We start from the raw sequence: 13,252 nt of genomic DNA, 5'->3' as shown, positions 1-13,252 counted from the left end.
TTAAACCTACTGTATTCCAACTTCTCTATGGTTTATAAACTATTTTAATAGCCATAGATTCATCAAAATAAGCAAACAACACATGAAAAACAGAATCTGTCAAAAACAGAACAGTCTGTAGTAATCTATAACTAACGCAAACTTCTGGAACTCAAAAAAATCAGCCACAATAGGAAGACCTAGAAAATTTGTTTATTGATCAGCAGCAATTGGAATCACTATTTTATCATGTTCTGGTGATTTTTAACAATTGTTTTCGTGAACAGAAAGTTTCTGGAAATTACAGCAAGATCAAATAACTATCATCCAAGAAGATCCTATAGGTTTAACTTGGCACAAACACTAATTAAAACATAAAACCACATATAAACATAAGTTAGATGGATTATTTATTCAACGACAGAAAGGAAATATATTGGGTTGTCTCCCAACAAGCGCTTTTCTTTAAAGCCTTTTTAGCTAGGCATTGAGATTTCAATGATGCTCACATAAAAGACAAGAATTTAAGCACAAAGAGAGCATCATGAAACATGTGACAACCACATCTAAGTCTAACATACTTCCTATGCATAGGCATCTTATAGGCAAACAAATCAAGGCAAGCAAAAACTAGCATATGCAAGGAAGCGGAAAGAGACAATAGCAATCTCAACATAACGAGAGGTAATTTAGTAGCATGAAAGTTCCTACAACCATATTTTCCTCTCTCATAATAATTACATGTAGGATCATAAGCAAATTCAATAAGATAGCTATCACAAAGTATATTCTCAACACGATCCACATGCATGCAAAGTTGACACTCTTGCGAACCCACTTTCCATATTATTGCAAACAATATTATCAATCTCATATTCATCATGGGCTTAAATAAATTTTCAAGATCATAAGAAGAATCACCCCAATCATGATCATTGCAACAAGTAGTAGACATAGCAAAACTAGAATCCCCAAGCTTAGGGTTTTGCATCTTATTAGCACAATTGACATCAAAAGAATTTATAATAAAATCATTGCAATCATGCTTTTTATTCAAAGATCTATCGTGAGCCACTTCACGGATTTCAGGCAAAACCTTGTAAAGATAATCTAGTGCATCTAAATCACTAGGAATTGGTTCATCATAATTGGATCTCTTAAAAAGATTGGCAAGCGGATGGGGATCCGTAGGTATTATCTTCTCTGTTTAGGAATAAATACTCAACTATTTCAACCAAACGAGCAAACGAGCCAAGTAAGACATCAAGGCAAACGAAAAGAGAGGGCGAATAAAATGGCAAGGGTGAAGTGGGGGAGAGGAAAACAAGAGGCAAATGGCAAATAATGTAGTGCGGGAGATAAGGGATTGTGATGGGTACTTGGTATGTTGTCTTTTGCGTAGACCGCCCCGGCAACGGCGCCAGAAATCTTCCTGCTACCTCTTGAGCACTGCGTTGGATTTTCTTGAAGAGGAAAGGGTGATGCAGCAGAGTAGAGTAAGTATTTCCCTCAGTTTTTGAGAACCAAGGTATCAATCCAGTAGGAGGCTACGCGCGAGTCCCTCGTACCTACACAAAAAATAGCTCCTCGCAACCAACGCGATAAGGGGTTGTCAATCCCTTCACGGTCACTTACGAGAGTGAGATCTGATAGAGATGATAGATAATATTTTTGGTATTTTTGGTATAAAGATGTAGAGTAAAATAAAAGGAAAAGTAAAAAAGTAAAGGCAATAATAAAGTGATGGAGATTGATATGATGAGAATAGACCTGGGGGCCATAGATTTCACTAGTGGCTTCTCTCAAGAGCATAAGTATTTTACGGTGGGTGAACGAATTACTGTTGAGCAATTGACAGAATTGAGCATAGTTATGAGAGTATCTAGGTATGATCATGTATATAGGCATCATGTCCGAAACAAGTAGACCGACTCCTGCCTGCATCTACTTCTATTACTCCACTCATCGACCGCTATCCAGCATGCATCTAGAGTATTAAGTTCAAGAAAACAGAGTAACACCTTAAGCAAGATGACATGATGTAGAGGGATAAATTCATGCAATATGATAAAAAAACCCTATCTTGTTATCCTCGATGGCAACAATACAATACGTGCCTTGCTGCCCCTACTGTCACTGGGAAAGGACACCGCAAGATTGAACCCAAAGCTAAGCACTTCCCCCATTGCAAGAAAAACCAATCTAGTAGGCCAAACCAAATTGATAATTCAAAGAGACTTGCAAAGATAACCAATCACACATAAAAGAATTCAGAGAAGATTCAAATATTGTTCGTAGATAATCTTGATCATAAACCCACAATTCATCGGTCTCAACAAACACACCGCAAAAACAAGATTACATCGAATAGATCTCCACGAGAGGGGGGAGAACATTGTATTGAGATCCAAAAAGAGAGAAGAAGCCATCTAGCTACTAACTATGGACCCGAAGGTCTGAGGTAAACTACTCACACTTCATCAGAGGGGCTATGATGATGTAGAAGCCCTCCGTGGTGGATGCCCCCTCCGGCGGAGCTCCGGAACAGGCCCTAAGATGGGATCTCGTGGGTACAGAAGGTTGCGGCGGTGGAATTAGGTTTTTGGCTCCGTATCTGATCGTTTGAGGGTACGTAGGTATATATAGGAGGAAGGAGTACGTCGGTGGAGCTTTAGGGGGCCCATGAGACAGGGGGCGCGCCCTAGGGGGTGGGCGCGCCCCCCACCCTCGTGGCCACCTCCCTTCTTTATTGACGTGGGGTCCAAGTCTCCTGGATCATATTCGGTGAGAAAATCACGTTCCCGAAGGTTTCATTCCGTTTGGACTCCGTTTGACATTCCGTTTCTTCGAAACACTGAAATAGGCAAAAAAACAACAATTCTGGGCTGGGCCTCCGGTTAATAGGTTAGTCCCAAAAGTAATATAAACGTGGAAAATAAAGCCCAATATGGTCCAAAACAGTAGATAATATAGCATGGAGCAATCAAAAATTATAGATACGTTGGAGACGTATCATCCACCCTCGGGGCTGAGGGTTTGTACCAGTAGCTATGTGTTTGAGCGCTCTCTCTCTCTCTCTCGTGATCTACATCATGGGCTTTGGTGATATAGTCGGATCATATGATGTTTCTCCCCTCTATACTCTTGCTATGATGATTTGAATCTTTACCCTTCAAAGTTTTGTCTTGTCGGATTGAATATTCAGAGATGAGAAGACATGATATATGTCTTGCAATATGAATACTTGAGGTGACAATGAGGTATCCTATTGATTCACTTGATATGTGTTATGGCATTCAACTCGCGGACTCCCACGGTGATATTGGGGTAATCTATGCATAGGGGTGGATGCACATTTTTCTCCGACGGAAACTTTGGGGTATCCTTATAGTTCTTTGTGTGGATTGAGTATTATGAATATGAATTTGCTTTTGTGTTATTCTAGTAGGAACTCTAGGGTAGATCGAACGGAAAAAATAGCTTTGTGTTATTTTAGTACGAACTCTTGAATAGATCAGACGGAAAGAATAGCTTTGAGGTAGTTGCGTGCCCTACAAACAATTCATATCTTTTGTTCTCCACTAATAGGAACTCGGGAGTGATTCTTTATTCCACTTTGAGGGATAATCACATGATCCAACTATGTTAGCATTGTTGAGAGGTTGCACTAGCGAAAGCACGGACCCTAGGCCTCATTTTAAAGCATAGCAATACCATTTTTGTGCCCGTTTAATATTTGCTACCTTTCTGTTTTTATTTATTCAAATTATAAAAATATATTTCTACCATCAATATTACACTTTTATCACCATCTCTTCGCCGAACTAGTGCACCTATACAATTTGCCATTGTATTGGGTGTGTTGGGGACACAAGATATTTCTTGTATTTGGTTGCAGGGTTGTTCGAGAGAGACCATCTTCATCCTACACCTCCCATGGATTGATAAACCTTAGGTCATCCACTTGAGGAAAAATTGCTACTGTCCAACAAAACTCTGCGCTTGGAGGCCCAACACGAGTCTACAAGAATAAAGTTGCGTAGTAGATATCAGCCACCGAGTGGCCTATGTTTGACCAGAATATTGATTCATTTCCATTCCAGCAAATTTCAGGTGCTCGATTTGTCCACTTTTTAGCAAAGGTCATGCCGAAATTTTCCATGAATTTCGGCATGACTTGTGCTACAAACTAGGACATATCGAGTGCCCGGGATTTGCCGAACCGGGAAGGAATCAACGTTCCTGCAAAACATAGGCCTTTTATTATGTCATTATTCATTTTATTAGGTCTAGAATTAATTGACTAGATTTAATCGTAAGAAATATGGCTAGCAACGATGAAGGACAGGGTTTTGGTGATTGCGACGACGTCTACCGGGCGGCAGGTGAATTCTTGAACCTTGCCGACGATCAACGATTGTTCTTGCTAGGCCCACCCGTCGCATAGGAGACTGAGACCGACATCGAGACCGGCACTGAGACTGAGACCGGCGCCGAGACCGGCGCTGAGACTAGCGGAGCCGGTATAGAACCGAAAGCAAAAAGGCAACGACGCCCAAACCAGCGCATGTGAACTGGGGACCTGATCTTTTGATGAGAGGAAGATAACTATGATTTTGGTTGGGACTTGACCCTCACGATCCGGCTACCAACCGTACAGGAAGAACCGTACACGACTGATATCTACAGCAATCGCTGAACCAACTCCATGGCGTCATCGACCGAGCCAATGGCACGATCGACCTATCCATGAAGGATTTTTCCTGCAAGCAAATCGAACAACATGCAAGAAAATAATAGCCAAGCAATCTCAAAATTGTGAATATGCTAGATGTGATTAATCTCACAAGATGGGGTTCCGATAGGATGTCTTGACGGTCGCACTAGCCGCTACGAGCGAAGACAAGTAAAAGTAGCAATATAGCTAAACTTCTCTAAACAAAACTCGAGTCTAAACCCTAACCTAGACAACCTATTTATTAAAGAGTACGGACGTGCCGTAATGCCTTGGCGTATCCTAGTCTGCCACGAAACGGAATTGCAGTTGATGGCCGAGTCGGTTCGCCGGGTGACGGGACGCCTGGTCCGTACGCAGGCTGGACATTGCGTGGTGGTGGCGTTTACTTCTGTTAACAAGACAAGTTGACCCGACGTGGTGTAGTAAAAGTCTTTTGGACCCAATACTCTTCTTGATCCATGTTGGCAAAACAAAATTGTATGGCCTTTGTGCCCTTGGCTTCTTGCACCTCATGCACGGTGGTGGAGGCCATGCATGCAAACACAGTGGATGACATGCATGCGTACAGTGTTCCTCCCCTTTAATTGATCTTTTGATTTCTTTATATGCGAGGACAAATAAATCAAAACATGAGTGCAACGTCTTATTCTCGTCGATTACATTATACATACAAAAGAGCGATAGTACCTGGCCATTTATTTGTCTAGCACACGCTCTAGTCATAGGTTCGAGTGCAACTGTATCAACGATGTCTCGTGTAATATTTGAAGATGTATTTATGGTAGCTATGTCTACATCACCAGCTCATAACTACTAGACTGGTGGTCACGGAGGTGGACGACGACAATTTTGAGCCAAAAGAGCCTGTGGAAGCGCGCGCGTGCTACGGCAATCAAATAGGCTGCATCGTACGGACAACCGCCACCATCAACGATGAGAAACTAAAGAAGATAGATAATATGAGGCCCTCCCTCCTAAAGAAGCTGCACCAGGTATTCTTGTTCCCGGGCTGGGATGAAAAGGATTATAAAAATCCAGATAAAGACCCGGCAATGAGGAAGATAAACAAACGCGCTGACCAAGTTTAGCGACGCGTTGGCCGCCTAGAATGCAAGAGTGAAACATCGGATCATCAAGAAAAAGGAACCCTACTCCGTGATTGTAAAGGATAATCCGACAATCACGAAACAACAGTTTGAAATATTCAAGGCGGCTTGCGATGCCGAAGCTGCCAAAGATAAGTCGAAGTACATGAAGGGGCTTCAACAGAGGAACATGGGGTGCCACCACCTCGGAAGCCGTGGTTACGGCAGGAAGAGGTCCATATGGGCCAAGGAGGACGCGGAACACGAAAGTATGGGCATCCCAGACCCCTTGGCGAAGTTCACCGTCCCGCAGGAGTGTGACGTCCTCAGGGCCCGGTACCATTGGGACCCAGTCAAGAAGGTTTTCGAGACGGACCCAGTTACGACGGAGTTCATGAGACTACTAGTAATTTTAGTCAATTCGACTGCACGTTTAGTCATATTTGTAAACAATCCTTGTTCCTTTTGCAGAGAGAGCAGCACAGGATTGCAGACGAAAGCAACTCGCCGTCTGAGGCGTTGGCGAGGCCCAAGTGGGACACCCCATTCAACCGAATGTTGAACATATTGAAAAGACTCCCGATGGACACTCGGCCGCCATATGGACGCGTGCACGGTGTCGGAGACGGAGCCACGTGGAAGAAGTACTACCATGAGACCACAGAGGAGAGAAAGGAAAAACGGAGGTTAACTGAAGAAAACATCGACAAGAAGGTTGAGATTGCGGTTGAGAAGAAATCAGCTGAGACAGTCGCAACAGCGGTAGCTGCCGCAAAACAGGCGATTGCAGATATGTCTGGTGTCTTGGTTCCGGCCGTTGTCAGTTGGAGCAGGCAAAATCCAGAAAAGAATGTAGCGGACTATCCCCTTGCTGACTTCTTCGGGAGGAGTTCGACTAGCGATGCACCAGCACCTGCACCTGCCCCTGCACCGGCTCCCGCACCAGCTCCTGCACCGGCTCCCGCACCTGCTCATAGCAGCCCATCCTCCATCTCGGATGTGCTCGGCGATGCTTCTTCTTTGGCTGAGTTCAACGCCCTCACGGTATCTGTCACGCCGGCCCTCTTCACTAAATGTATAATCTCCCGTTTCCTTTGCCTTTCGGATGTCTCACGTTGCAGACATGTCTTTGCAGGCCGACGTAACCCCGTGCACCATATTGTACACCATCAGCGACCAGAAGGTGGATGTGGGGAAGGCGACGATAATGAAGCCGAACACTAAATCTACAAAAAGACAAGAATAAATCCTTAATTTTCAGCAGGCCTGGCCAAACACTACTAGGTAAAACCTTATACACAGTGGTATAGCAGTAGCGCTGGTTAAAACAGGGCGCTACTGCTACTTGGTAGTAGCGCGTCCTAACAAAGCGTGCTATAGCTACAGCTATAGCAGTAGCGCGTGTGCTGGAAAAAACGCTACCACTATAATTCCCACCGTGTTGGCGGTAGGCTAGGAATAGTATTAGCGATTCCTCAGAAAGCGTGCTACCACTAAGTGCGTTGTAGGAGCGCGTTTCCTGCATAGAGCGCTACTGCTAAGAAAGAAAATAAAATGGAAAAAATAGAAAAGTAAATGAAAATGAAGGAAGTAGGAAAAAGATAAATGAAAAAAAATGTAAAGATAAACAAAAGAAAAAATAAAGGAGAAAGGCATAGCAGTAGCGCGTTTTACAAGCCCGCGCTATAGCTACATTCCTTAGATAAAAGGAAAAGAAAAAGGAAAATAAATAACTGCTTCCTATAGCAGTAGCGCGTTTTGCTAGAACCCGCTATAGCTAACTTAGCTAGAGCGCGTTTTTCTACCAGCGCTACTGCTAGTTTAACTTAACCACCCGCGGGCTTAAAATTTTGCTAAGTCCTTTTCCCCCTCTCCCCCCTGTTCCCCCAACTCCTTTGTCGCCACCGTCGATCGCGCACACCCTCGACCTCATCGCTGCCGCCCGAGGCCCCCCTCAACCTCACCACCGCCGCCCGAGGCCGCCCTCAACCTCCGCCGCCGCCCGAGGTTGCCCTCGACCTCACCGTCGCCGCCCTCGACCTCACCGCCGCCGCCTAAGCCCAAGCCCGCCCTCGCCGCCCTGCCTCCGTCGCCGAGCACCTCCCCGCCACTGATACGTCTCCAACGTATCTATAATTTATGAAGTATTCATGTTGTTATTTCATCATTCTTGGATGTTTTACAATCATTTTATAGCAACTTTATATCACTTTTTGGGACTAACCTATTGACCCAGTGCCCAGTGCTAGTTGCTGTTTTTTGCTTGTTTTTTACATCGCAGGAAATCAATACCAAACAGAGTCCAAACGCAACGAAACTCCACGGGGATTTTTTATGGACCAGAAGGAACCCAATGGGCCAAAGCTGCACCTGAGGGTGCCCCGAGGGGGGCACAACCCACCAGGGCATGCCACGCCAGGCCCCCCTGGCGTGCCCAGGCGGGTTGTGCCCACCTCGGTGGCCTCCCATATCCTTTCTTTTCACTATAAATTCCCAAATATCCGAAACCCATCGGGGTTACCCTAAACCAGAAGTTCCGTCGCTGCAAGGCTCTGTAGCCACCGAAAACTAATCTAGACCCGTTCCGGCACCTTGCTGGAGGGGGGAATCATCTCCGGCGGCCTTCTTCATCATCTCGGCGGCCACCACAATGAAGAGGGAGTAGTCCATCCTCAGGGCTGAGGATTTTTACAAGTAGCTATGTGTTTGATCTCTCTCTCTCGTGATCTATATCATGGGCTTTGTTAATACGGTCGGATCATATGATGTTTCTCCCCTCTATAATCTTGTTATGATGAATTGAATCTTTACCCTTCAAAGTTTTGTCTTATCGAATTGAATATTGAGAGATGAGAAGACATGGATATGTCTTGCAATTTGAATACTTGAGGTGACAATGAGTTATCCTATTGATTCACTTGATATGTGTTATGGCATTCAATTCGCGGATTCCCGCGATGATATTGGGGTAATCTATGCATAGGGGTTGATGAACATTTTTCTTCGACGGAAACTTTGGGGTCTCCTTATAGTTCTTTGTGTGGATTGAGTATTATGAATATGAATTTGCTTTAGTGTCATTCTAGTACAAACTCTAGGATAGATCAAACGGAAAAAATAGCTTTGTGTTATTTTAGTACGAACTCTTAAATAGATCGAACGGAAAGAATAGCTTTGAGGTAGTTTCGTGCCCTAAAAACAATTCCTATCTTTTGTTCTCTGCTAATAGGAACTCGGGAGTGATTCTTTATTCCACTTTGAGGGATAATCATATGATCCAACTATATATGTTACCATTGTTGAGAGGTTGCACTAGCGAAAGTACGGACCCTAGGCCTCATTTTCAAGCATTGCAATACCGTCTTTGTGCCTGTTTACTGTTTGCTACCTTGCTGTTTTTATTTATTCAGATTATAAAAATATATTTCTACCATCAATATTACACTTTTATCACCATCTCTCCGCCGAACTAGTGCACCTATACATTTGCCATTGTATTGGGTGTGTTGGGGACACAAGAGATTTCTTGTATTTGGTTGCAGGGTTGTTCGAGAGAGACCATCTTCATCCTGCACCTCCCATGAATTGATAAAACTTAGGTCATCCACTTGAGGGAAAATTGCTACTGTCATACAAAACTCTGCGCTTGGAGGCCAACACGAGTCTACAAGAATAAAGTTGCGTAGTAGACATCAAGCTCTTTTCTGGCGTCGTTGCCGGGGAGGTGAGTGCTTGAAGGTATATATTTAGATCTTGTAATCGAATCTTTTAGTTTCTTGTTTTATAACTAGTTTGGTTTATAAAAAGAAAACTACAAAAAAATGGAATTGAGGTTGCATCATATTATTGATCATCTTTATAATGCCTTTCGTGAAAATGATGGAAATGAAAATTGTGCTCAATTGTTAGAAGAAGAAGTCAATAAAATGTTTGGCACAAAATATTTGAATGATGATCATGATTGCAATTTTGCTAGTATGAGTTCTTTGAATATCCATGATGCTAATGATATGCAAAGCCATAAGCTTGGGATGCTATGTTTGATGAAGATGATATTTTTACTCCCCCAAAATTTGATGAGAAAATTTGTTATGATGAATGCATGCCTCCTATTTATGATGATTATGTTGATGAAAGTGGATTTGGAGAGGTCATGACTTTATTTAATGATGAGTCCACTATTCTGGAAGAGGTTTTGATTGATTTTGACAATGAAGTTGCTATCTATGATGATTATGGTGATGACATGTATGCTATAAAGAATAATGATAACCATGGAACTTGTCATCATGATTTAATTTTCAATCACATGATAGTTATTTTGTTGAGTTTTCTCCCACTACTATTGATGAGAATAAATTTGCTTATGTGGAGAGTAAAAAAAATTTTATGCTTATGTATCATGAAAAGAATGCTTTATGTGATAGCTATATTGTTGAATTAATTCATGATGCTACTGAAAATTATTATGAGAGAGGAACATATGCTTGTAGGTATTTCAATAATATCAAGTTTCCTCTCTATGTGTTGAGAATTTTGAAGCTGCACTTGTGTTGCCTTCCTATGCTATTTGATTCTTGCTCGCATAAATTATTTACTCACAAAATCCCTATGCATAGGAAGTGGGTTAGACTTAAATGTGCTAGTCATATGCTTCATGATGCTCTCTTTGTGTTTCAATTCTTATCTTTTACGTGAGCATCATTGAAATCATCATGCCTAGCTAAAAGGCATTAAAGAAAATCGCTTGTTGGGAGACAACCCAACAGTTTTACCTACTGTTTTTGTGTGTTCACACGATTATGCTACTGTAGTAATCATGTTATATTGCTTTTGTTTCAATAAAGTGCCAAGTAAAGCCTTTAGGATCTTCTTGGGTGATAGTTGTTTGATCTTGCTGAAAAATAGAAACTTATGCACTCACGAAAATAATTTTCATAAATCACAAAGACATGCTTTTACCCTGATTCTTTTACAGAAGATTAATATACAAATTGCTCAGGTCTTCCTAATTTGTCAGAATTTTTGGAGTAGCAGAAGTATGGTTGGAGTACAGATTACTACAGACTGTTCTGTTTTTCACAGATTCCGTTTTCAATGCATAGTTTGCTTGCTTTCTAGTTTCTATGGCTTATATTGCTCAATATAAATTGTGGAAATGATATGAAATATTAGGCATTGTGTGGAAACAATTATGAATCTTGTCTTCGACAGTACCAATAGTGAAATGGTTTGCTATTTATCATACTAACCTATCTCACAAAGTTTCGTTAAGTTTTGTGTGGTTGAAGTTTTCAAGTTTTGGGAGAGATGTCGATATGAGGAGAATAAGGAGTGACAAGACCCTAAGCTTGGGGATGCCCAAGGCACCCCAAGTTAATATCCAAGGAAGATCCAAGCAACTAAGCTTGGGGATGCCCTGGAAGGCATCCCCTCTTTCGTCTCCAACATTATCGGTAACCTCACTCGGAGCTACGTTTTCATTCGTCACATGATATGAGTTTTACTTGGAGCGTCATTTTATTTTTTTAGGATCTGCTTGCTATTATTTAGAATAATGTTTTGCATCTTCCATTTCAATAAAAAGGTCAAGGGTAGCCTTTACCATGCTTATTTTACAAGTCTATATGTTGCTATTTCAAAATAGAAAGTTTATCGATGTTGCAAAAATTCCCTAGAAAAGTCAGAGTGTGATAAAATGTTGAAACTTTTTGAAAATTAAGCTCTGATAAGTTTTCTACAGTGTGGTAGAATTTCATAATGTTTGGAGTTGAATAAGTATTGATACTCTTGCGTTCTTTACAGACTGTACTGTTTAGGCAGATTGCTGTTATGTTTGCATATGTTTGCTTGTTTAATGATTCTATTTGAGGATAGGAGTATCAATGTGCAGAGGCATTTAGTTTGCAATGTTGAATAATAATTTTAGTGATTTGCTACCATAGAGAATGATAAGGTTTTTGCATTAGTTTATACTAACTTATCTCACGAGTTCTTGTTGAGTTTTGTGTGGATGAAGCTTTTGAGATTTAGGAAACCGTGATATGAGAGGAATTAAGGAGACACAAAAGCTCAAGCTTGGGGATGCCCAAGGCATCCCAAGATAATATTTCAAGAAGTCTCAAGCATCTAAGCTTGTGGATGCCCCGGTAGGCATCCCACCTTTCTTCTTCAACATTTATCGGTTAGTATCGGTTGAGCCTAAGTTTTTGCTTCTTCACATGATGTGTGCTATCCTTGAAATGTCATTTTATTTTGTTTTTGCTTGCTGTTTTAATAAAATACTTAGATCTGAAAGTTTTTAAATAAGAGAGATTCCTCAAATAGCTACATATTTACTTAACTACTCGTATGATCTTCACTTATATCTTTTTGGAGTAGTTTGTCATTTACTCTTGTGCTTCACTTATGTCCTATGAGTAAATTGTTGAATTTATTTAAAGTCATGAAGTTGAAATCATATCATGGCTAGTGGTAGCTTCACATTTGGGTTTAGAAAGTGAAATCTTTTGAGGCTTGACAATCACAATATTGGTCATACAAGCAATTCATGAATAATTAGTATAAGGAAGAGAACTTTCACATGAAAATACACTATCTTGGAAATCTTTTGTGATTGTGAGCCCCCATCAAAATATTATATGCCAAAATTGTTGAAGTTGGACAAGGAAGACAACGTAATGATTTATGTTTGCTCATATTCACATAGAAGTCATATTGTCATAGATCCTTTAACATGTGGTGCTTGCCCCCCATCTTTGCTAGCGAAAAATTCCGGACCAAGTAGAGATACTACTTGTGCATCCAAAAACCCTTAAACCCAAATCTTATTTTCAAGAGTCCACCATACCTACCTATATGCGGTATTTCCGTGCCGTTCTAAGCAAATTTGTATGTGCCGTCTCTAATTTTCAAAAATAAATTTCTCTTTTGTGTGCTCAACCGCTCGCGAGGCGGTGAGGGGTGGCCAATATTTTCCATGCTAGATGTGTTATTCTCACGATGAGTGTTTATTCACTTGTCATTGCATGAGAGTAAGGCAAAGGTTTTAGGGATGCCCAGTCTCGAAATGAAAAATGAATTTACCTTATGTTGTCAAAAAAAATTCCTTGGAAAGTGTTGGTATGGAGGGCACCTATGAATACGGCTATCCATGGAAAGTGAAGGTATGGTGGAAAAAGGAATAAAATTTATTTTCTGTTTGGGAACCGCCTATGATATGTCTAGCATGGAAAGTGTTGGCAGCTCTAAGTCATTTTCGTTGGTGGGAAAAGTACACCTCCCAAAATGTTTTTATCTCTAATTTTTCGCTTTGAGCTCTGGCACCTCTACAAATCCCTACTTCCCTCTGCGAAGGGCCTATCTTTTACTTTTATGTATTTACTTTCATGCAAGATTCAATGTTATTCTCTATATTCCTTTTTATTTTTCTCTTTTGGCAAGCATCATG

General features: G+C 41.4%; 1 protein-coding gene across 1 annotated transcript; it reads left to right on the top strand.

The window, feature by feature from the left end:
• The first annotated feature begins 5,968 nt into the window (after nt 1-5,968).
• Nucleotides 5,969-6,947, top strand: LOC147961380 (uncharacterized). Its single transcript, XM_087533784.1, has 3 exons — nt 5,969-6,208; nt 6,274-6,846; nt 6,924-6,947. The coding sequence occupies exons 1-3, from the start codon at nt 5,969-5,971 to the stop codon at nt 6,945-6,947; spliced, it is 837 nt and encodes a 278-aa protein (XP_087389910.1).
• Nucleotides 6,948-13,252: the final 6,305 nt, after the last annotated feature.

The sequence above is a fragment of the Triticum urartu genome, chromosome 7A (genome assembly GCF_056163025.1).
Source record: "Triticum urartu cultivar PI428250 chromosome 7A, HENAU_Tu73, whole genome shotgun sequence".
Classification (NCBI taxonomy): Eukaryota; Viridiplantae; Streptophyta; class Magnoliopsida; order Poales; family Poaceae; genus Triticum; species Triticum urartu.
Note: the sequence above shows the minus strand (reverse complement) of the source record. Positions and strands in the feature narration are given on the sequence as shown.